The 23847-nt window shown below is 49.6% G+C and overlaps 1 protein-coding gene across 1 annotated transcript in view; it reads left to right on the top strand.

Moving 5' to 3' along the window:
• CABIN1 (calcineurin binding protein 1) overlaps positions 1 to 23847 on the top strand; it is a 125948-nt gene that overhangs the window by 25719 nt on the left and 76382 nt on the right. The window contains exons 10-18 of the mRNA XM_006901429.1: positions 1239 to 1407; positions 3206 to 3342; positions 4553 to 4770; positions 5495 to 5573; positions 5932 to 6119; positions 6882 to 7034; positions 10167 to 10361; positions 16209 to 16451; positions 17741 to 17897. Of these exons, the coding sequence (XP_006901491.1) occupies positions 1239 to 1407; positions 3206 to 3342; positions 4553 to 4770; positions 5495 to 5573; positions 5932 to 6119; positions 6882 to 7034; positions 10167 to 10361; positions 16209 to 16451; positions 17741 to 17897 (1539 nt within the window). The remainder of the gene's footprint in view (positions 1 to 1238; positions 1408 to 3205; positions 3343 to 4552; positions 4771 to 5494; positions 5574 to 5931; positions 6120 to 6881; positions 7035 to 10166; positions 10362 to 16208; positions 16452 to 17740; positions 17898 to 23847) is intronic.

Genomic DNA, 23847 nt, shown 5'->3' with positions numbered 1-23847 from the left:
CAGGACCTTCCATATACCCAAAGGTGCTCACCTTGTGCCTGTCAAGGGAAGGAGCGAGGCTTCTCCAGAATTTCCTTCTGAGTCCTTTTGGTCTTTAAAAGCCCTAGTAGCATTACTTTGTGTGGGGGTATTCTTTCATACAGTTTGAGAGTGTTTTGAGTTCTCACTGGATTTGTAAAACATTTGAGGCAGATGCCCTGGAGCTAGTCTTGTGACTTCTTATTTCTGGATGGAGGCATGATGGTGGTGATGGAAGTTTTTGAGTGAAGGTGTAGGCTGTAGGCTTTGTGTCGGAAGTCCTTATGAAGCCCTCTCTTGAGAGTTCTGCCATCCTTCTTTTTTTTCTTCCATTTTTTTTTACTATTAATTTTAATGAAAATGTACAGAGATTTTGGATTTCCATTCATTCATTGTTGCACTTTTCTCCCCCTGCCCACCCCTCCCCCCCTCCCCGTACACTCTTCTCTATGAAAAGTAAAAGAAAAATTCTTTTGTTGTTTTATAATTCCTCCCCCCAGGTCCACTTCACTATGAAGCCTTCATTCTGGACTCCTGTCATGACAATAATACCTAATCCTATATCCCTTTTAAACAGTTTTCTTGCTCATCTGTTTCAATGCAGTATACATTATTTATCCCGTCTTTCTCAGTCTTCCCCCAACCCCTATGTTAGTCCTGTTTTACAACAGTAGTTCTGCCATCTTTCTAGTCAAGACTGTTTGCCAACTCTCATTATGCCCCTGGATACTCAGGGGTCCCAAGGCCAGCCACAGGAGGCCAGGGTAAGACTGACTCCCTGTGCTCAGCCGGCACTTACACAGTGCCCAGAGTGTAGGCATGAGACGATGTCTGCGCGAGCTCACAGGGAGCCCCAGGTGAGGGGGCGTCTGCAGGAGCTGAGAATGGGGAGCTCCAGGGGAGGGGGCATCTGCAAGAGCTGAGCTCAGGGACTCCAGGTGAGGGGGTGTCTGCAGGAGCTGAGCTCAAGGAGTTCATGGGGAGCTCCAGGTGAGGAGGATTCTGCAGGAGCTGACCTTGAGGAGCTCACAGAGAGTTCCAGGTGAAGGGGCTTCTACAGGAGCTGACCTCAAGCTCACAGGGAGCGCCAGGTGAGGGGCCTTCTGCAGCTCATTTCAGGGAGCTTGAGGTGAGGCCCATGGTAGCATTCTAAATGAGGGATCTTGGCCCCTGCCTGCTCACCCTCCCCCAGGTAAAATGTTCCTTTGTCTTCTATGAAGGTGATACTTCTGGGGGAGACAGGTCCAAGAAAGGAGTAAAGCGCAAGAAGGTAGTGGAGGACAGTGGTGAGACAGCGAAACGCCGCTCAGCCCGCGTCCGAAACACTAAGTGCAAGAAGGAGGAGAAGGTGGACTTCCAGGAACTCTTGGTGAAGTTCCTCCCATCCAGGTAAGTGCACCTGTCCCTGGGGTGCAGAAGGGCTCAACAAACCATCTGCCAGCTCACTAATTACCTTCTCATCTCCTCCCCACACACTGAGGTCAACCCTTCCCTGCACCCTGAGGTCATCTGCACACAGCAGGGACCATCCCCACTGGGCAGCCCTTGGAGGTCTTCGTTTGTCCTCTTATCTCCTCTCTAAACTCTGCAGGCATCTGTGCAGAGAAGGGCCATCCCCACTAGGCAGCCCTTGGAGGTCTCTGTTCACCTTCTCACTACCTCCCTGCCCATCACGTATGTGCAGAGATGGGGCCATTCCCACTGGGAAGCCCCTCCAAAAGTCTCCACTTGTCCTCTCATTACCACTCTGCCCTCTGAGGGCATCTGTACAGTTTGCCCGTCACATCTGTGCAGAGCTGGGAACATCCCCACCAGGTAGCCCGTGGAGGTCTGTGCTCGCTCTGCCTCTGTGCTGCCTGAGGGTGGGGACTGGGCCGGGCCCTTTTCAATGCTCAGGGTGACCCTGGAGCCCAGGCTCCTGAGCGCACAGACCCCTCGGGTAGGCAAGGGGTCTGGGGGGCCCAGTAAAAGGGCCGTCCTGCTGCTCTCTGTTGTCTGCTATCAGAGTATCCTGGGCTGTTAGGAGAAGGTGCAGGAGGAAGAGACAGTAGCAGGTTTGCCATGATCCTCAGCCACCTCAAGAGGAGGGTCTGGCAGAGATTTCTAGCCAGTCCTCCTGTGTTGTCCTGATCCTCTTCTTTCCATCAGAAAATCCAGGGCCATGGTGGTAGCATGTGTCCTGCTGTCTGAGTGGATGGAATTTCTCTGCCCCACCCCACCCTCTGAGCAGAGGGAGCAGTTCCATTTCCATTGGACTTGGCACACACAGTCTGCAGTTGTCCTTCCTTCCTTTGTGTCTGTCATTTGTGCCTTTCATTTCCTCACAGCTGTGGGTGTGCCATGTGCACCCATGGTCTTTTCTCACTGTGAGACCGAGCTATGGCTTCATCACATTGTTCTGTACCATGAGGCATGCAAGCACAGGAGCTGGAGCTCCCAGAGGATTGCCCTCCACTCTGTGGTGAAGGTGAAATGCTTAGTAGTCATTGTTCCAGGTCCCTGTCAGTGGAAAGAGCCAGAGTGAGGCTGACCTGCTTTCTGATCAGTTTCTCCAAGCCCTCGGGCCAGCCCAGAGCTTCCCTCAGGAAAGCTATAGGCATGAGGCCCAGAGGACTGTTATCTAGGGCCCGGCCAGCACTGAGAAGGTGGCTGTGCTTGGTGACTGCCTGTCACTGGAATGGACATTTGTGGAGTGAAGAGGACACAGCACAGACAGCAATTCCAGAACCGTGTGCGAGGCAAAAGCCTTGAACCTCAAGGACACCCTCCCCAGATGGTGGACACACTACGTGAAGAGGACAGAGTCGAGGATGAGCTGTGTACTATGACAGCCACCTCCAGGGCAGCTGCTTGCCTTTGACCAGACATGCTGTCCCTGGCTAGGCCGTAGCCATGGCTGGGCAGGACCCTGCAAACTGTGGGCTCTTAGCCTGCCCTAGGCCTTGTGAAGTAGGCCGTCCATCCATGCTTCACCCAGGCTCTGGCAAGGCTTCTTTCTTCTGCTACCATTGACCTCCCTGAGGGTCAGCACACTGGGGCCTACCTCAGGCATGCTGGACTGAGCAGTGATGCCCTCGCAGGCCTCTCTTGAGGTCTTTTTCACGTGCATGGATTTCTTGAGTAGGAAGTACTTGGGTGCTGTTCTCCAACCACGTAGTATGACTGTGGCTTACCATGTCCTCTGCAGGTTGAGGAAGCTGGACGCTGAGGAAGAAGATGGCCCCTTCAGCAACTACGAAGTCCAGTCAGACGCTAAGCCCGATCACTGCCAGAGCACAGGGCCGCTCAGGCTGTCTTTTGACTCAGCCACATTCATGGAGTCCGGTAGGAGCCCAGAGGTGCCCCCTCTTGGATTTCTTCTGCTGTCTCCTCACCTCAGTTTCATGTTCTTTCCTGAGGAATGACCGTAGACATTTGTTAAAGTGTGCTCATGGTGCTAGGCTAGGCCCTGCAGGCTTGATCCACAGCTCTGTGGTCAACTCTACAGGACCAAGAATGGCCAGGCCAGGTTTGAATGACCATAGGTTGCACATGAGTCCTGTGTGCAGCTCACTGTGAGCATAAGGAAATAAGAAGGTCTGAGTTGGTGTCCACACTCCCTGAAGCTTCCAGGAGCAGTGCTTCCTGCTGGCTTCTCAGCCAGGCATTCTCTGGTGGCAGTGTAACCCCACCATGGCGTTGAGGTGAAGGTATGACTTCACCATGGCCATGTGGTGACAGTGTGACTTGACTATAGTATTACTGTGGCTGTGTGACTTCGCCACAGCGGTGTGGTGACATTGTGACTTTATCATGATGTTGAGGTGATGGTGTGACTTTACCATTGCGTTAAGGTTACAGTGTGATGTCACCATGGCATTGAGGTGGCAGTGTGACTTCACCACAGCATTGATGTAGTGTGGCGATATGATTTGACAGCATTGGGTGTCATTGTGACTTCACCATGGCATTGGTGGTGGTGATCTTACCACAATGTTGAGGTGATGGTGTGACTTCATCATGGCATTGAGATGGTGGTTTGACTTCACCACAGTGTTGAGGTGACGGAGTGACTTCACCATAGCATTGAGGTGGTGGTGTGACTTCACCATGGCATTGAGGTGGTAGTGACTTCACAACCTTGAGGTGGTGGTGTGACTTGACGACAGCCAACGCTCTGGTGGGGGTGACTTTACTATGGTATTGGGGTCGCGTTTTGACTTCACCACAGGGTAAATCCCCGCCCACTGGACCTGGACAGTGCCAGAGGGTCTTTCTCGACCCCACTGCTGCTTTCCCCTTCTGTAGAGTGTGGGAACTAGGCACAGGAGGATACCCCAGCACAGGGGGGTACCTGGCATGAGGGAGCACCCCTGCACGGGAGGGGGTGTCTCCCTTACATGGAGGGACGCGCCACAGGGGGAGACCTGGAAGGAGGGTACTGTGGCACGAGGAGGACACCCTGGCACAGAGGGTGGACGCAGGATGCAAGGGGACCACGCACGGTTGGATCCTGGCACAGGGTACCCCATTCACAATGTACCTTCCCTGGCAGAGAGACAAGATGTGCACGAATTCCTACTGGGGAACCAGACCAACGGCGGCATTCTGGAGCTGATGATGCGCTACCTGAAGGCCATGGGCCACAAGTTTCTGCTGCGCTGGCCCCCAGGGCTGACAGACGTGGTGCTCGGCATCTACCACAGCTGGAGGCGGCACAGCACCAGCCTGCCTAACTCCCTGCTCAGGGACTGCAGCAACAGGCACATCCAGGTCAGACAGGGCAGGCGGACAGCAGGGACAGCTGTGCCCCTGTGGAGCCTCTCTCTTCAAGTGGTGTGGAGGGACTTAGAGGGGACAGGGCATCAGGCAGCAGTGGGGAGCTCTACTCCAGGGCTCGAGTGGCGTGGAGGGACTTGGGGGAGTGGGTAGGGTGGCAGGCAGCAGAGGGAAGCTCCTCTCCAAGGCTCGGTGCCTTGTAGGGACTTGGCGCCTCTGACAGGAGGCTGAGGAGGGGTCCATAGGGTGTGGTGGTCTTGGATGAAGCCCAGGGAGCAGCTGGGTTTGGAATTTCAAGTCCATGGGGCCTTGCGGGCTCAGATGCTGCAAATCCTGCCTGACTTCCTGTGGCCCGCCCTGTCATGCCTCTGACCATTCTGTCCCCAGACCTCAGTCTCTGGGACGTTTTGCAACTGTGAGAGGAGCCACATGGTCCCCAGACAAGCTAGGCTGCATGCTTACCTGAGCTGAGCTCTTGTGGGTTCTACAGTAGGCAGAACTATGCCCTGCAGTGTGGGGCAATATCTGGGACTCTAAGACAGGTTCCCCTCTCATGCCTCAACACCCCAGTCCTGTCCTACTGCCAATCCTCACACCTCAGCTTAGGTCTTAGTAAATAGCAGGTTGGTGAGGGGAAGAATGTATTTGTCAGATAGTGAATTTAGTCTCTGCCCACCCACTGGCCATAGCTCCTGACCTCCCTATTCCCACTTTGCAGGACATGATGCTAATGTCTCTGTCCTGTATGGAACTCCAGCTGGATCAGTGGCTACTGACCAAAGGTAGAAGCTCTGCAGGTAAGCCATTCTGTGGGCTGAGGGGGTGCCATCATCCTCCTGGGGTCTCCACCCTCCACCTTCCTTCTCCAACACTTAGGGCAAAGGTCACTGTTCGGGACTTAAGAAAAATCTCAAGGTGCTCTTTAAATAAACCAAGGCAGAAGCCACATAAAGGAACTCGGTGCACTCACCCCGCAGTAGGGTGGAGGTGTACTCTGTCTGACTGTCCACCTTCCAGTGTCTATCCTTGGACTTGGAGGACCTGAATGGCAGGGCAGGGGCAGGCTGAGGAGCCTCCAGTGGGCCGGGTGGGCAGGCCATATTGAACTCAGGATCCTGCTCACAAAGCTGCCACCTCCTGGCTGACTGTTTGCAGTGTCTCCTCGGAACGGCCCCACTGGAGTGATCAATGGCAGATTTGGGCCCGACTTTCCAGGCACCCACTTCTTGGGTGACCTCCTGCAGCTGTCATTTGCCTCATCCCAGCGTGACCTCTTTGAGGACAGCTGGCTGGAATTTGTGGTTCGTGTGTACTGGCTGAAGGCTCGATTTCTGGCCCTGCAGGTGGGTCCTGCGATCAGTGTGTCCAAGTGTCAAACAGAGAATGATGGAGCCTAGTATTCTGAAGTTGGGGGACAGGATGGGGGTGCAACACCTTCTGGGGCACTGGGCTGGGTGTGAGGCGATGGGAGGTGGGGGAGGAATTTTATTTCAGAAGTCTCTAATAGAGTTTTAGGCCACCTCAAGTGTCGTAGCACAGCCACAGTCTGTACAGGTCCTGCCTCGAGGTGGTTACCCTGAAAGGCAGCGCTAATGACAGTAGAGAGAGAGTTCCAGAAACTCTGCCACGTGGTCCATGGTGCCGTTAGCACCGGGGCCTAAAGGCCGGGGGGTTTGGGAGGGGGTTAGGGAGCTGGCTGGTTCCCCATCACTCCAGGTGATGCCTGCTTCCCTAGGCCACATGAATGAGAGATGGCCATGGCCTTTCACTGGTTCCGTCTGAGCAGTATGGCATTGCTTGATATGAAGGCCGTCTGCTCTGGACCGCTGGTCCTGGACCTGCCTTCTGTGCTCCTGATCCACACCTGGGTACAGTGTCCTCAGGGTCATGCACTGTGAGACGGGCTCCTGTGGGCAGAGCTATCTGTGAGCCATTCATTCCCTCACTGTATGCTTACTCAACACACATGCACTGAGCCCAGCTCTCAGTGACCCAATAGACCCCCACCCTTGTGGTGACCACAGTCCAGGGTTGGGAGTGTAAGTCCTGCCCAGTGCTGGCAGCTCTGTCCTCTGCTCCCCCTGACCTGTCTGCTCTCTGACCAGGGGGACATGGAGCAGGCCCTCGAGAACTACGACATCTGCACGGAGATGCTCCAGAGCTCGGCCACCCTTCAGGCAGCAGCAGGCGCTGAGTGGAGAGACCTGGTTATCCGGCTGCCCAACCTGCACAATGACTCTGTGGTCTCCCTGGAGGAGGTGTGTGCGATGGAGCTCCCAGTCGTAGGCTGGGCTGGGCGGTATGAGTGGACAGTAGCCAGCACCACTCAGCGGTGATGCACTTTTTTTTTAAATTATTAATTTTAGGGGAGCGCTGGTGGCCTAGTGGTAAGGAGCTGCAACTACAATCCCAGAGGCGCATGGTTCGAATCCACCAGATGCTCTGCCGGGAAAGGAGGGACAATCTCCTCCTGTACCAGTCAGATGTGATTTGACGGTACACTCAGACAAAAATAATAAAATTTAAAAAAAAATATTAATTTTAATGGAAGCTTACAGAGACTTTGGATTTCCATTCATTCATTGTTGCACACTTTCCTCCCTGCCCACCCGTCCTCCCAGTTCACTTCTCTGTTTGCAAAGTAAAAAAAAATTTCTTTTAAAAGAATGGATTGATACAGTGTTTTTCCAAAAACTGACTGACTCCTTATAACTTACCCAAAGTATATGAGATAAAGTTTCACCATTCTTACTTCTAAATATAGCACCTTGTTGGCACTTCCTAAAAAAAAAAATTTCTTTCATTGTTATACAATCCCTGCCCCCGAAGTCCACTCCACTATACAGCTTTCATTCTGGACTTTTGCATGACAATAATACCTAATCATATATCCCTTTTAAACAGTTCTCTCTCTCATCTGTTCAATACATTATTTATCCCCTCTTTTTTTAGTTTACCCCCCAACCACAATGTCAGTCCCACTTTACAACAGTGGCACTATGCAGTATTTGTCCTTTTTGTGACTCAGATATTTCACTCAGTATAATGTCTTCCAGGGTCACCCATTTTGTATAGTAATTCATGAGTTCCTTGATTTTCAATGCAGCATAGTATTCCATTATGTGAATATACCACAGCTGCTCTATCCATTCATTTGTTGATGCACACTTGAATTGTTTCCAGTGCTTTGCTATTTGAACAAAGCTGCAATAAACACGAGTGTGCATAAATCTGCTTGGGTGCAGTTATGGTCTCTTTGGGGTATATTCCCAGTAGTGGAATTGCGGGTCAAATGGTATTTCTATTTCCATCTTTTTGAGAAAGCGCCATATAGCCTTCCATAGTGGTTGCACCATTTTACATTCCCACCAACAGTGAATAAAGACTCCAGTTTCTCCACAACCTCACCAGCATTTGTTGTTTGCTGTTTTATTAAATTTTCCTTTTCTTACTGGGGTGAGATAATATAGTTGTTTTGAGAGGTGATGCTTTCTTAACCCTCTGGCTTGGGGACTACCATGTGGACCTAAGCCAGGCCCCCACCTGGCAGTGCAGTTCTGTTCTAGTGGCACTTGTGTCTGTAACGGCCACACAGTTCTTCACACTGTCCCACGGATGGTCTCAGGGAGGAACACTTTCTACCAGGCATGCTAAGAGGGAGTTCCACGGTCACTGTGCTTGCCCATCAGGAGTGTGATCATCAGGGCTGGCCAGGCTGACCTCCAGCCTCTGTCGAAGGCTGCATAGCTTTTTTTCTCTGGATCCCCTCGGTTTCTGTTTTTGGGCCGTCTCTTGATTTTTGAAAAAACTAATCCCTTGACTGACTAGAGATATTTTTTTTAAATTATGTATGTTACCAAATATTTTTTTTCCCAGTTTCTTGGCTGGTTTTTTACCTTGTTGAAGTTCTTTGATGTGCATAGGGTTTTCATTTATTTATTTTTGAAGGGTCCCACTCATCTATTTTATCCTCTCCTGGTTGTGGGGCTTCCCTTATGCTTGGAAGTCTGTTTGTGTTTGTACTGTAGATTGGACTTCTAGAGTTGTCCTAGTTTTTCTTTGATGAATTTTATAGTCTTTGGTTTTACTCCTAGGTTCCTGATCCACCTTGAGTTGATTTTTGTGTATGGTGTGAGGTGTAAGTCTTCAGTTTTCTGCAGATGGTTGTCCAATTTTGCCAGCACCGTTTGTTAAAGAGACTTTCAGTTCCCCGCTTGATTGATTTTTTGTCTCCTTGTCAAAGATCATTTGACCTTAGGTAGACCATAGGTAGATGGGTTGATGATTTCTGGGTTCTCAATTTGGCAATGACCTATCTGAAAAGGGACTCATATCTAAAATTTACAGAATACCACAATATATCAACAAAGACAAGACCAACACCAGATCACAAAATGGACACAGAATATGAATAGATAATTCCTCAAAGAAGAAAGTCAGACAGCAAACAAACACATGGAGAAATGTTCAAAATCCCTAGCTATTAGAGAGATGCAAATTAAAACAATGAAATATCATCTTACCCCAGCAATGATTGCAACATTCAGAGCAGCAACCAGCCAATGCTGGCAAGGTTATGGAGAGATTGGAACTCTAATTCATTGCTGGTGGGAGTGTAAAATGGGACAGCCACTATGGAAGGCAGTCCAACAATTCCTCATAAAGTTGGGAATAAAATACCGTTTGACCCAGCTGTTCACTATTAAGGATACAGCCTTGAAACCAGAGCCGTGATGCAAACAGATGTATGCATGCCCATGTTTATTTCAGCAGGATTCACAGTAGTGAAGAGATGGAAGCAGCACATGTGCCCATCAGCAAGCAAAGAGATAGAAAAACTGTGGAACATTCACACAACGGAATATTATGCATCACTGAAAGATAGGGAACTTATAAAACACTATACAACATGGGGGCACCTGGAGGACATTAAGCTGAGTGAAACATCTCAATCACAAAAGGATAAATGTTACATAATACCGCTGTTATAAAGCAGACTGACAGAAGGCAAGGGGAGAGCAGGAAAAGAATGAAGAGGTCATGAACAACACAACTCCAAAGCAGGAGCAGGCAAGGACTGGCTGAAAGACAAAGATGACCAGGCTTTGTATGTGATAGTTAGCCATCTGGAACAGGATTTATGTTACAGTGAATAGAGGGAGGAAAAAATGTGTACCCATGAATGCAAACCCAATCATTCTGTAAACTTACACTAACTAAAAAACAAAACACAACCTGAAAACCAAAAATATGGTGTGTGTTGCTAGCTGAGAGAGATTTCCGCCTCTGCCCATTTTGCTGGGTCTGATGCTTTAGTGCAGATGATCCAGGGCTGTGGGGTCATGCGTGCTTGTGTGTGCTTGCGGTCACTGTCCCCGGGCCTTCCTTAGATCGACAAGAACCTAAAGTCTCTGGAGCGCTGCCAGTCCCTGGAGGAGATCCAGCGTCTGTATGAAGCTGGTGACTACAAAGCTGTCGTGCGCCTTCTTCGCCCCACGCTCTGTGCCAGTGGCTTCGACCAGGCCAAGCACCTGGAGTTCATGACCTCCATCCCCGAGAGGCCGGCCCAGCTGCTGCTGCTGCAGGTGCACACCCTCGCCCTCTGCTCCCTCCTTCCTCGGCTCATTGTCAAAAGGTGTTGATGGTTGTCGTGTGCTGTCCATTTAGAAATGACCCATAGCTGACCCTCCACCAGGTTTTCGAAGGCATTTAATCGCATCGGAGGAGATTGTCCATCCTTCTCCTGTGGAGCAGCTGGTGGATTTCAAACCACCTGCCTTTAGATTGGCAACAGAACTTCTTACCACTAGGCCACCAGAACTTTGATAAAGAAGAGTAAAAACTAACTCAGCACTCAGGAAGATGTGACTAAGATTGGAGGACAATTAGAGCCCAGGAGTGCAGCTTCTAGGGTTGTATGCACTCACCTGTGACCCTGAGGAGAAAGGAGGCTAGTCCTGGGACTGCTCTCATCTGTCCACTTGTCTCATACCTGTCCATCCATCCTTCTGTCTGCCTGTTTTTCCATTCACTTACTCAGTTATCTACCTTTTCATTCATTTACTCATATTTACCAACCCAGCTGCACATTTGTCCATCTGTCCACCCAGCATCTTCATCTGTCCATTTACCTATCCATCTATCTATCCACCTTTCTACCTGTTGTGTTGTTGTTATGTGCCATCGAGTCGCCTGCGACTCATAGCGACCCTATGTACAACAGCCCTAAACTCCGCTCTGTCCTGTGCCAATCGCACTGTCTCTGACACTCCCATCCCAATTTGTCTATTTATCAATCCATTTTAAAATTACTTATTGAGTAGCTTATAAGTAAAGAGATCTGGAGGTTTAGTATGCAGCAAGTTGTGCTGGTAACCCGGGAGCTGCACATCTTGGGTGACTCAGGTCCACCAGTGGCTCCAAGGAATAAGGGAGGCAGTCTCCTCTTAGCACAGTGTACAGCCTTCAATTTGATGAAGATGGTATGAGCTGGAACCAACTCGGCAGCAGTGAGTTCTGAGATAAATACAGATAAGATACTTGTACAGTATGAAAAATAAAGGTAAGATAGATGCCCATGTGTGATTGCCTCATTGAAGATAGCACACCATTGTGCTTGGAACTTCCCGTGCCCTCCAGGCAACCCCAGCTTCCACCCCCCACTTCCTTCCATGAGGAAGTAACCCTCTGCTGGGTCCAGGGCACATCTTCGAGGAAAGTGTGGCAAAGCTTTGTCCCTCATCTTGGAGCATGTGGTTAGGAGGGGCTATTCCTTGGAGAAGGGCTATCATGCTTGAAAAGATGGAGGGTCAGTGATGGAGAGGAAGACCATCAACCAGATAGATTGACACAGTGACTGCTGTCCTGTCCTGAGTGTATCAGAGATGATGAGGATGGCACAGGATAGGATAGGGGTCATAGGGTCGCTATGGGTCGTACTCAGTGGCACCTAACCAATGAAACAGGAATGATCACTGTTCTCACCTCAGAGGCGTGATATGGGAATTTAGGACTTCTGTATGGAGCAGGTAGCAAGTGTCCTGTGGGTGCCAGCAGTCACTCTCACCACCATAATGAAGGAAAGGGTAGGGGAGGAATGAAAGAATGGAAGAGAGGAGATCGAGAACTGCTTGTTCTGGACCAAACTAAGATCAGGGTGTGACATGCTGTGGACCTCCATTCCCGTGGCAGGTTGGGGTGACCCTGCATGGCTGTAATGAGACAGCGGGTATACCCAGGGGGGGTCATAAGTGGGGTGTGCCCAGGGGTGAAGAGCATTAAGTGGGTTGGGGAGGAAAAAGAACTAGCCCCTTCCTTTCTGGGCCTGGTCACTGAATGGTGTCTGGCTCTCTCACTGCCTCCTGAACAACTGAGGGGAAGAGGTGCTAGGTGTGTGGGCACCACCTGGTGGAAGAGGATCTGGTGGCTAGGCAGGGAGGGTGCCATCTGAGATCATGGCCTCAGCCGCGTGCCCAAGGACACACACTTCTTGGTGAAAAATGAGTCTTGGCTTTGTGCAGTCTCCTGAGGAAAGGAGGGCTTTCTTGTCAATCTGTAATACTGTTTAGACATCAAAGAGGATAACCATTTTTTTGCATATGTTACAAATATTTTCTCTGGTTTGTTGTTTTCTCTTAACTTTCAGCTTGCTTTTTGGTAGCATACAGAAGTTGTGCATTTCGATATTGTCACATCTTTTAATCTTTACTCATTTGTGCTATATAGACAGCCTTCCCAGACTTGAGGACTGCTCCTGTCCTTACCCTGCTCCTGTCTTCCCAAAGGGGCCCCTGCAGAGAGCCTTCACTGGCCTCTCCAGTGCACCTGTGAGCTTGAGGCCAGATGAGCCAGGTGCAGCCTCTAGTGGATCCGGGGTGCAGCTGTCTTTGTCTCTGGCTATGTCCTGTGTTTGCAGGTGATTTTCCACCTAGCTAACCTAGAGTGCAACAGAGTCTTTTGAAGTATTAAGGACTACAGTGGTGGTCTTGCCATACTTTTGAAAAGCCTCTGTTATATGTCTCAGTGCGGGGCTTCTTGTTATGTTGGCTGTGCAAAAAAACTAAGGCTCACTGCCATTGCTTCAATTCCAAGTCTTCACAACCTCCCTTTTGGTTTCCAAGGCTGTAAATTGCAATGAGGAAACTGCCCATCCTTCCCCTTGGAGCCGCTGGTGGTGGTCTGAACTGCTGGAGGCACTTGGCCTCTTTGGTGATCAGTGCAGTGGGCCACAGATGATGGCATCAAGGCTTCCAGCCTAAGTTGTTGGGAAGTACTGGTCCTTGGAAAAGGATATCATGCTTGGGAAGGTTGGGAGTTAGCAAAGGAGTGAATGACCTTCCTGGAGCTGGAGTGACATAGTGACTGCATCGGTGGATTTGAGTGTGCCAGAGACTGTGAGGATGGTGCAGGATCATCAGACAAGATTTCAGTCTGTTGTGCATAGGGTTGCTGTGACTAGCGGTCCATTGGATGGCCACCTAACAACAACAGGAAGCTTGAGTCAGTCTGCATTGTTGGTGGTTGTATTTCCTGACTGTATGTTACCAGCTCATAGGGATGCTGTTTGTTGTGCTGAAGTCTCAGCATTTCTGATTGCTGTCTTTCTCTCTTGGGTGTGAGTGTGCATGATCGTGTTGCCTGCCATCAGTAATGATTTGATCTTCTCATTGGTTGGCGTTCACTCTTGGGCTTTTTAGCTCTTTCTGGCCTAAGTGTGTCCTATCAGAAGGCTGTTGGCTGAGCTGACTTTTGTCGCCGACTCTGGTTGCAGTGCAAGGTCAGCAGTGTGTCCTGGCAGACAGGAGTTCTCTGTTCCTACCTTGTGTGGGTTTTGATCCATGTCAGCCCAGGAATGGTCTTCAAACTTCGGGTGTGCACTAGGAGGTGACATACTAGGTGTCAAGGTGGCTGCAGGTCTTAGTCACTAAGAGTCACCTGTGAGAACTCATCATGCTGTTCAGAGGCTGGCTTGCACCTGCTGCTTAACTGTCATCATGACTCAAGGATGCTCTTGCTTGCTATCTCTGTGAAGAGTGAGGGTGGACATGTGTGTCCCATGATAACTCCACAAGTGGCAACTGTCCCATCAGAAGCACATCCACAACACAAAACCAGTTCCTCTGCACTCAGAAATTTCCCACACTCCCAAACCTCCTTTTTCTGATTTCTAATACCAATCCTACTGCCCATCTAGGTCTGATATATGTTGCAGCACCTATGCAAACTTCACAGAAACATGCCATTATAGAGTTTATTAGATAAATTAACAGGCTGTAATTCAAATTGACAACAGGAGACATTTCTCAGTCTGGGCAGCTTCTGAAATGTGCTTGTAGGCCCTTCAGCCTGGAACCTTTCAAGCCAGTGTTACAGAGCTCTCTCAACCTTGCCAGTTATGGCATCTCCCCAGCCAGTCCTCCAGCAAGCTTAGATGAAGGTTTCTAGCTCTGCTTCCATGGGGTAGCAGTCCCAAGTAAGCTCTGTCTCACATCAGGGGTCTGTAGTTCTGCTGCAGCTGTTGCTCTTGCTCCTGCAGGCCTCAATCTGAGAGGTGCAAGAATCTCTGGCCCCAAAGGACACAGTGTTGCTGTTTCCTTATTGGTGGTGAGATTCCCAAATTATGACTCTGCTCGATTTAATGGTGAGACTAGCCAATATCTTTGTAGATAGACTTAACACACCCTATTTGTATGATTCATCACCACCACCCCATTCCATGTGGCAAAGTCAAATGGCTAGGAAAGCCATTTGGATAATAATGCTTGACACCCCCCATTGTCACTCTAGGCTCAGAAAGGCACTCATGAGGACTGAGTTGGAGTGAGAGCCCATTACTTTGGAGTTGCAGTGTGATCTGTTCTTGATTTGTTGTAATGCTGCACCCTCGGGGCCTCACCCCAGACCAGGAGGTGAAGTAAGTGGGAGAGGGCAAGGTCAAGAAACCTAGTCTGGCAGTGCCTGCACCAGGACCTACTAGTGGGATAGTCCTGAGACAGTGAGATGGTTCCTGTTGGCAGGTGCCAGGAGGGTCCAGCACTCTGCTGAGAACCTTGGACCTTGATAGTGGAGAGGTCCCATGTGGTTGGGAGGTCCCACGTGGTGGGGAGTCCCAAGGTGGTGGGAAGCTCCACAGTGGGAAGGTTCTGTGCAGTGGACAGATCTGTGGAGGACCTACCACCCTGGTGGCAGATTTGAAAGAGCGTGTGTGGTTAGAAATATTGTTGGCCTAGTGTTTTTGTTGTTGAGTGCCATCGAGTTGAGTACAACTTAATAGCTCTGTGAACAGCAGACCTGAACCCAGCCCTATCCTTTGCCATCTTCACACTTTCTGACACACTCAAGCCCATTACAGGTCTTCCTCTCTTTTCACTAGCCCCCCACCTTTCCAAGCATGATAACCTTCTCCAAGGAATAGCCTTCCCTAGCAACATGCCTAAAGTATGAGAGATGAAGCTTTATCATCTTTGTATCTAATAAGAAACACTCTGACTACCCTTTGTCCAACACATACCTGCTCTTTGTTTTGGGAGTCTATGGTATATTCAGTGCTCTCCTCCAACACCACAGCTCAATGGCATCAGTTTTTCATGTCATCCTTATTCATTGTCCAGTTCTCAGATGCAAAGCAATTGATGCAAAAAAACATGGCCTGAATCAGGCATACTTTAGTCTATAAACTGACATCATGGCTCTTCAGTAATTTATTGGTCTCAAGCTCTCTTCTGGAAGCACCCCAGCCATTGTTGTGCATCACATTGCTCTGTGAACTGCCCTTACCTCCCACAGGCTACTGTGTTACTCAGGCATTGCCTGACCCTTGACCTTGGCTCAGGCCACCTCCCTTCTCCTGTGACAGCTACTCTGGCTCTGGCCTCTGCTCTAGTCACTTTCCAGATCCAGTTGCTGGGAGGTGGCTAAGTGGGGAGGAAGTGGAGGTCCTGGCCTGCGGCCCACTGCTTGGGGAGAGCTGACCGCTATGAGGCTCCCCCTTTTCTTGTGGCTGGTGGCAGTCCTGGGGCCTCTTCCCAGTGTCCCAGCTTTGTAAATGGGAGCTGAGATGAAGAGTGCATCCCTATGTGAAGGCCCTAGGAGAAGACCCGCTCTACTGTGACCACACCCCAACTCCAGCCCCCACGTGCCCACAGAGACCTGTGGGCTGTATGGAGCCCATACCTGCACTGAAAAGGCACCTTCAGGAGTGTGCCGCGGCTCTCACTCCCCTAGCCCTCCGAGATGCACCTGCTGGTGCCTCACAACCCTTTCACTTTCCCCCAGTGTCTCTGGTCCCTCATTCACCGCCCTCCAGGACCTATGTGCTGGTACCTCATAGCCAGCCCCTCACTCCTGTTGCTGTGTCCCTGGTCCCTCATTCCCCCAGCCCGCCAGGACCTGCCTGCTGGTGCCTTCCAGCCCCTCACTCTCATTCCTCTCAGGACTCACTGCTCCGGCTGCAGGACCATCGGCAATGCTTTGAATGCTCCGACATTGCCTTGAATGAGGCCGTCCAGCAGATGGTCAATGCCAGCGACACTGCAGCCAAAGAGGAGTGGGTGGCCACAGTCACACAGCTGCTGCTGGGCATCGAGCAGGCACTGTCCGCGGATGGCAGCGGCAACATCCTGAGGGAGTCCTCCTCCACCAGTGGCCTGGTCAGGCTTACCAGCAACCTCATCCAGGTGACCCACCTGCTTCTCAGCCTATCCACCACCTCCTCACTCAGGAATTGAGAAGGTTGAAAACATACCCTGTTCTGTTAACAGTCTCACTAATGTAACCAGGAGAACATCCCAGGTGGGATCATACCCCTAGGCATGTTGTAGCCCTGGAATAATTTTTGTTCTGTAGGGACCCCATGTGACACAGGGAATCTGTCCTTGAGTTTCTAGGCTGTCACTGTCTGTAATGTTAAGGGGAGCACATGGCCATTTCTCCTGCACAGCCTCGAGCTGGGCTCAAACTGTCAGTCTCTAGGTTAGCAGCTGAGAACTTTCATGGGACATCTCTGGGCTCCTCTCTTGGGTCAGGGGTTAAGATTTGCAGTACCTATTTGGGGACCTCAACTCAATCCATAACCCTGCCACAAGATATAAGACCTCTGGCTACTGAGTAGAAACGGCCAAGAGTAGAGAGGCCTTGCCTTTGGTGTGGCAAGCCTAGGAAGCTGGCTTCCATTGTGTTGTCCTAGCTTGCATGGCTGTGTTTATAAGGATGGCCTTTTCTGCTGAGGGTGAGCAAGGGGTCCCACATTGCCCAGACAGAACCCAATAGAATCCAGACAAAACCCAATAGGGCCCCACAGTGCCTCACAGAACCACATAGCGGCCCGCAGAGCCCAGCAGGCCCCATGGTGCCCCACCAGGCTTGTGCAGAGAGCATGCCTGGACCCCCTCCATCGCCCCAGCTCCTACTCAGCTACAGCAGTCTGCCACACCACCTCCTCCCACCTGCAGCAGCTTCAGGCAGCTCTCTATTTCCATCTCCTTCACTTGGCAGCCACTGCCCCCTCTTACTTAGTCCTGTCTCAGTACCCCGCTGCTACTCCTGCCCAGCCCCCACAGAGGCACCTTTCCAGCGCATGCTCAGCACTACATAGAGCTCTCCATCTCCACGCTGTGTGTCCCCAGCAGTGTAAACAAGTGGGCTCAGAGGCGCACCCAGCCTTCCTTGCCCTCATCCTCCACCTCCTGAGCAAGGGGTTGGCTGTGCTGCCTCTGTTCCTGCTCTCTTTCACTGATAATCTGCAGACGCCCTGACATGGAAGGATTCTTTCCAGAGGTGGGCTCTGTTTGCCCCGCCCTCCTCTGAAACCACGCTGGCCAGTTTGCCTTGATCATAGTAGCTATAACCATCCTGAGCTTTCAAGTCATCTTCCCTGGGCCCACTCATTTCTATAATCCTTGCATCTGGAAGCCAGGAGGTGCCTATGTACATGACCGGCCGTTATCCCATTCCCCTTCCTGCCCAGGTCATAGACTGCAGTATGGCCGTGCAGGAGGAGGCCAAGGAACCACATGTGTCGTCAGTGCTGCCCTGGATCATCCTGCACCGCATCATCTGGCAGGAAGAGGACACCTTCCACTCCCTGTGTCACCAGCAGCAGCTCCAGGGCCCACCAGATGAAGGTGCCACGAGGGAGTACTGGGTGGGCCTGGCCAGGGTGTCTAGCATGTTTGCCACATCCATCCACAGAGAATTGGGGGAAGGTACACATCCTTCAATTGCTGCTCCATATTGGGGTTGGTGCATGGTCAATACTGAGCGCTTCATAGCTCTTGTGAGCTGAGAAGCCAGAGAGCACCTCGGACCCTGGGTTAAGGCCACTTAAGCTGTCATTGACATCTTGTTTGATGTTGAGTCACAGCCAACCCATAGCTGACCCTCCAGAAGGTGTTCAGAGGCAGTAAATCACACAGGAGGAGATTGCTCATCTTTCTCCTGTGGAGCAGCTGGTGGATCTGAACTCCAGGCCTTTGAGTTGACAACATTGCTCCTTACTTACTAGGCCACTAGAGCTCAATAATGTCATTGACGTAGTATAAAATTTGCTTCATTGATAAAACTACTAACAATCGTAGCTAACTGAAAGAGTGAGCAAAGATGCTTACATTCCTACAGCAAAGATATTTATAATCCTACCAGTGGACCTGCTTTGGTTTCATACATGTTTTGCCCATTTGTATCCAGTGCATGTATAAATAGAAGCTAGAAGCCATTCCTCCTGCATTGGTTCCTGCTCATGGTGAACCTGTAGGACCAAGGAGACCGGCCCCATAGTTTACAAGCCCATGTCTCCACAGAAGCAGACTGCCCTAGTCTTCTCCCTCAAACTGCCAGCATCTCAGCAGCCAGGTGCTGTAGTCATGGTGCCACCAGGCTCCTCTAAGGGTTCCAGGCAGCTTGGTATGACACTGTAGAGCTGTTCCACGGCCTCTCCTAGGCTGTAATTGTTACAGGAGCTCCGGTGGCAGCATCTTTGGGGAATGGTGCTGCTAACGTAGAGGTGGCTGGTTCAAGTCCGCCAGCAGCTGTGTAGGAGATGGATGGACAGTCTCCTTCAGTGTGATTTACAGTCTGTGAAAACCCACTGTAAGGGAGCTCTGGCGGCCTGTTGGCAAGAAGCTGTACTGCAATCCTAGAGGAGAACAGTTCAAATCCACCAGATGCTCTTCTGGAGAAGGACAGACAATCTCCTCCTATACCAGTCATCTGATGGTACACACACACACAAAAAATAATAAAATTTGAGGGAGCTCTGGTGGCCTAGTGGCAAGAAGTTGCACTGTAATCCTTGAGGTATGCGGTTCGAATCCACCAGATCCTCTGCTGGAGAAGGAGGGGCAATCTCCTCCTGTACCAGTCACATCCAATTTGATGGTACACACACACAAAAATAGTAAAAGAATTTTTTTAAAAAAATAATAATTTTTTTTTTAAAAAGTTAAAAAAAAAGAAGAAAACTTGTTGTCAGGTCTGTTGTAAGTCTGCTCCAACATGGCAGCAGTAAGTGAATCTTTACAAGAAAAATGTGGTTGAGGTATTTGGCCAAAACCCAAAAGTCCAGAAGTTCAGTCCTACCAGTCACTGTACTAGAGAAGATTGAGACAGTCTGCATCAATAAAGATTTACAGCTTGGAAGCCCGGGGCTGGGCTCTGCTCTGCCTACAGGGCTGCTGTGAGAATTACCTTGATGACACTGATTTTTACTCTTATGGGAGCAAATTCTTTTTTTCCCAAAGAGCATTTGATGGGTTTGAACTCTAGCTTTTCCATTATCAGCATAGTGCTTTAAACCACGGTGCTACAAGGGCTAGGATTTACAACTGATCCTGGCAGTGGGGGCATGCTTCAGCCCATCATAGGCATCTAGTGGATTCTGATTCGTAATGACCCTGCGTGACAGAGTAGAACTGTCCCTTCCGATTTCAGAGGTTGTGAATCTTAACAGCAACTCCCTGCCACATCTTTGCCTTCAAAGCTGCTGGTGGGTTACAACCACCAACCTTTTGGTCAGCAGCTACATGCCTTAGCCACTGCTCCAACAGAGCTTCTCTAGGTACATACATTTTGTAGAAAAAGTCAAGTGGCAATCTGTACATATATGCATACATTTATTGTACTCACTTGGATGCAGGTTTGTTTAGGGGGTTTCCTTGGTACTTGGAAAATAAGATCATTCTCGTTCTAGCAACCCAGCAAAAACCAAGAGTTACTGTTGTGGCTTGTCTCTGTCTCTTCATTGGTTCTGTGTAACGGTGTCTGCCCGCTACACTGCTGCACATCAGGCTTCTGTGAATAGCACATCTTTGACTGCCCAACTGGGGTCTGCAAGCCTCAGTAAAGCCTAGACCAGACAGAGGGCTAGGGCACCTGCGAGCTGGAAGCATGGATGAGTGTGAAAGTCTTTAAGTGCCTTCATGAAGACGCTTCCATATGCTTCATGATTTCTGTGATGCTGACCGATGATTCCGTGTTCGCTGCTGTGTGTTCCCCTGCTGAACCCTGGTGTGGCTTCAGGGTTTTCCTTACAGGTCGTCCCATAGACAGTATCTCAGGCATAGTGTTTTACTTCTGGAGAATTGTGTTTTAGGATACATTTCTAGGCATGGTAAAATCTGTAGAACTCTTTAATAAACCACCTGATTCATTCCCACAAGGCTTTTAGTGGTTAAGAAAAAATGTAAAATTCCTAACTAAATTGTTACTGGTTTTCTTTTAGAAATAACACATACACACACATGGCACAAAATTACATCTGGACTAAGACTCCCTTTCATCAGAAATTAGTTGCAATTAGGTGGGTTGTTATTATTGGTGTTTTGGTTTTTTTATTAAAAAAAAAAATAAAGATAGCTGGCCCCCTCCCAGAAAGGTGACAAGGAAAGAGAACAGTCTGAAACATATAAATAAAGCAAAGGAATGCCAAGATTCTGGTGGACGAACAGCTGATGGGGAGTTGCTGCCTTTCCCTACTCTGTTACGAAGACCAAGCAAGAATTGGCAGAATCTGAGGAATAACTGCCATCCTGCTATTTATAGGGAAGGGGGCTGATGATGAAGCCCCTCTATAGCACTCTGTGTTGGCAGAAAGCCAAGAAAGGTTTCTCGGGTTTGCTACCTTCCAGGGATCAGCTTGAGCTGAAGAAGGAATTCAGAGCCAGATGTTGAGGGCTTTGATACTACACATTGTTACCTAGTGAGTTCTTCACCAGCAAACCCTGAGACAGAGCGTGTTGAGGTCAGTAACTTCAGTGAAGGAACAGGACTGCACAGAGGGAGAGCTGTGGGTGAGGCCTAAACAGGCTTCAGCCAGCTCAGCATGAGCTCTGTAGAGTTGCTTAGTCCTGCTATGTGGGGTTGGTCTTGCCCATCTCAGGAGCTGATGGCTGGTCTGCCTTTGGACCACACTGCCCTCCGGATAGAACTGCAGTAGGCCATAGTGTTATGTCTTCTTTCTTCATCTCTACAGGCCCATTCTACAGGGTACATTAGCAGTGTCCAGTATATAGTGATTGTTCCAAGGAAATGGAGAGTTGGCTTTATAATATTTGAGAGTGGGTCCTGAAAAATCTACTCAATATATTAGAGTACTTAGATAGTCTGCCCCACTTGACCATTTAGGGGAAAACTCAAAACCGACTGCTATCAAGTCAGTGCCTCTTGGAAGGCCTCTTCTGGGTCTCTCATGTTGTAAACACATGGAGGAGATGATCTGATTTCTTCTGTGGAACAGTTTGTGTATTCAAACCACTGACCTTTCACGTTGTAGTCTCACATTGAATAAACTTCTCCTCTAGGCCTCCTTAACTTGACCATTATTCTGTACCATCAAATCGAAACTGACCCATAGCTGACCCTCCAACAGGCTTTCAAAGTCAGTGAGTGAATCATGCAGGAAGATAATGCCTGTCCTTCTCCTGCAGAGCAGTTGGTAGATATGAACCGTGTGACTTTGGGATTGCACTACTGCAATCCTTACTGTAGCCCACAAGAGTTCCCTCAATTGGCCATTAGCAGATGAAAGGAATGGCATGTCTTGTGTGTGGACATTGTAGTCCAATAATACCGCCACCACGTCAGAGAGGGCATGAAGGGAAGAAGTAATAGAGCACGCAACAAAAACAAAAGAGGAACAGGAAATCCAGCAGATGCTTGGCTCCAAAAATTGTTCAATCCTACTGGTACAATGACAGACACATAGATCAATGGAATAAAATTGAGAACCAGGAAATCAGCCCATCTACCTATAATCAACTGATTTTTGACAAGGAGATGAAATCAGGTGGGGAAATGACAGCCTTGGTGTTGGCAAAATTGGAAAAATATCTGCAGAAGACTCAAGCAAGATCCACATCTCACTCCATATACAAAAACCAACTCAACATGGGTCAGGGACCTAGGACTAAAATCAAGGACTATAAACTTCATTAAAAAATAGCTTGAAAGAACTCTCAAAGTTAATCCACAACATAAACAGTCTTCCAAGTATCCTGAAAAATCTACAACCAGGGAAGATAAAATAGATGAATGGGACCTTCTAAGAATCAAATCCCTATGCACATCCAAAAACTTCTCCAACAGGGTAAAAAAAGGGAAGCCACAGACTGGGAAAAAGTATTTGGTAATGACATGTCAGATAAGGGACTTATATATAGAATTTATAAAATATTTGAGCACCACAACAAGATAAAAGTAAATAATCCAGTTGAAAAATGAGCACAGGATATGAACAGACACTTCACCGAAGAAGACATGGCCAACAAGCACATGAAGAAATGTTCAAAATCCCTAGTTCTAAGAGAGATGTAGATAAAAATAACTATGAGATATCATCTCACCCCAGTCAGAATAGCAAAACGTAACAGAACAGCAAGCAACAAATGCTGGCGAGGTGGTGTAGAAACTGGAAACCTTATTCACTGTTGGTGGAAGTATAAAATGGTGCAGCCATTGTGGAAGGTGGTATGGTGCTTTCTCAAAAAGTTGTAAATAGGGAGATCCAAGATGGTGGCAGAGGCAAACCACTTAAAGCAGGGCCATTATGGCCTTCCACAGACTTCGGCTTATTGATAATTGAACACTTAAACAGTTGATTACTGGACCTCAGTGAAGATCGAGGCTCAACAACAGGAATTCAAGGATTCCCACGGAGAAATGGATGAGTCTCCTGGCTCCCAACACCCCCTGAAGAGCCCACGCCACGCCGCACAGCTGCTGCAGCTCCATGAGGCTTCCACAGCCGGAACCAATGGATTCCCTCACCCAGGATGGATGCTGAGCACCGGCCCTCCTCAAGACTGGTACAGTGAAGCCACCACACTGCCACAAGGTGGACTTGTTCTGGAGAGAATCCTTGGAGCCAGGATGGCAGCTGTGGGGGAAGCGGGAGCCCACTGGCCACCTGCAAAAGGGGGCCGCGCGCACGCCGAGCGTCCGTGCGGCAGGGTGGGGGATGTGCCCCCAACGGCTGCCCATGCTGGCGGCGGGGGCGTGCGTCCTGCTGGTCACCTGCGTAGGAGGTGGGGGATGGGATGCATGCAGGTTTGGGTTTCCTTGGACAGGCCAAAGAAGACGATTATCTATGCATTGGACAGGCCAAAGAAGACGATTACCGATGCAATGGATTTCTGAAAGTCACTGTGAGGCTGATGACCTTAACAGTGGCAGCATGCTCAAGAGGACTGACATTCTAAATGCACCACATATTTTGTTCTGTTGAATGCTTCTGCCAAAAGATGGTTAGACCTGGGGGGAGTCTATTCACAATTCTCAGGTTCCCTTTATCATATATAAAGGGGGAGGGCAGTGACACCTACTTCAAAATATAGTATGACCACTTATGGGGAGGGGATAAAAGTTGCAGTACTGGAATTGGAAACACTACCCCTGACCACAGAGTCCTCAGTCAGGCGAGGGGACCAGACTGGGGTAGGGGCAATTAGAGGGGGAGTATACCAGCCAGCTCCTGGGGGGTGTTGCCCTGCTCGGGCTGGGCTGCCCTCAGCCCCCAGCTCGGGGTGAGCCCTCACGGCCCTCTGCCCGGAGCGGGCTGCCCTCGGCTTGGGGCGAGCCATC

This window comes from Elephantulus edwardii, unplaced genomic scaffold (assembly GCF_000299155.1).
Source record: "Elephantulus edwardii isolate Elephantulus edwardi_28Jun2011 unplaced genomic scaffold, EleEdw1.0 scaffold00325, whole genome shotgun sequence".
NCBI lineage: Eukaryota > Metazoa > Chordata > Mammalia > Macroscelidea > Macroscelididae > Elephantulus > Elephantulus edwardii.
Note: the sequence above shows the minus strand (reverse complement) of the source record. Positions and strands in the feature narration are given on the sequence as shown.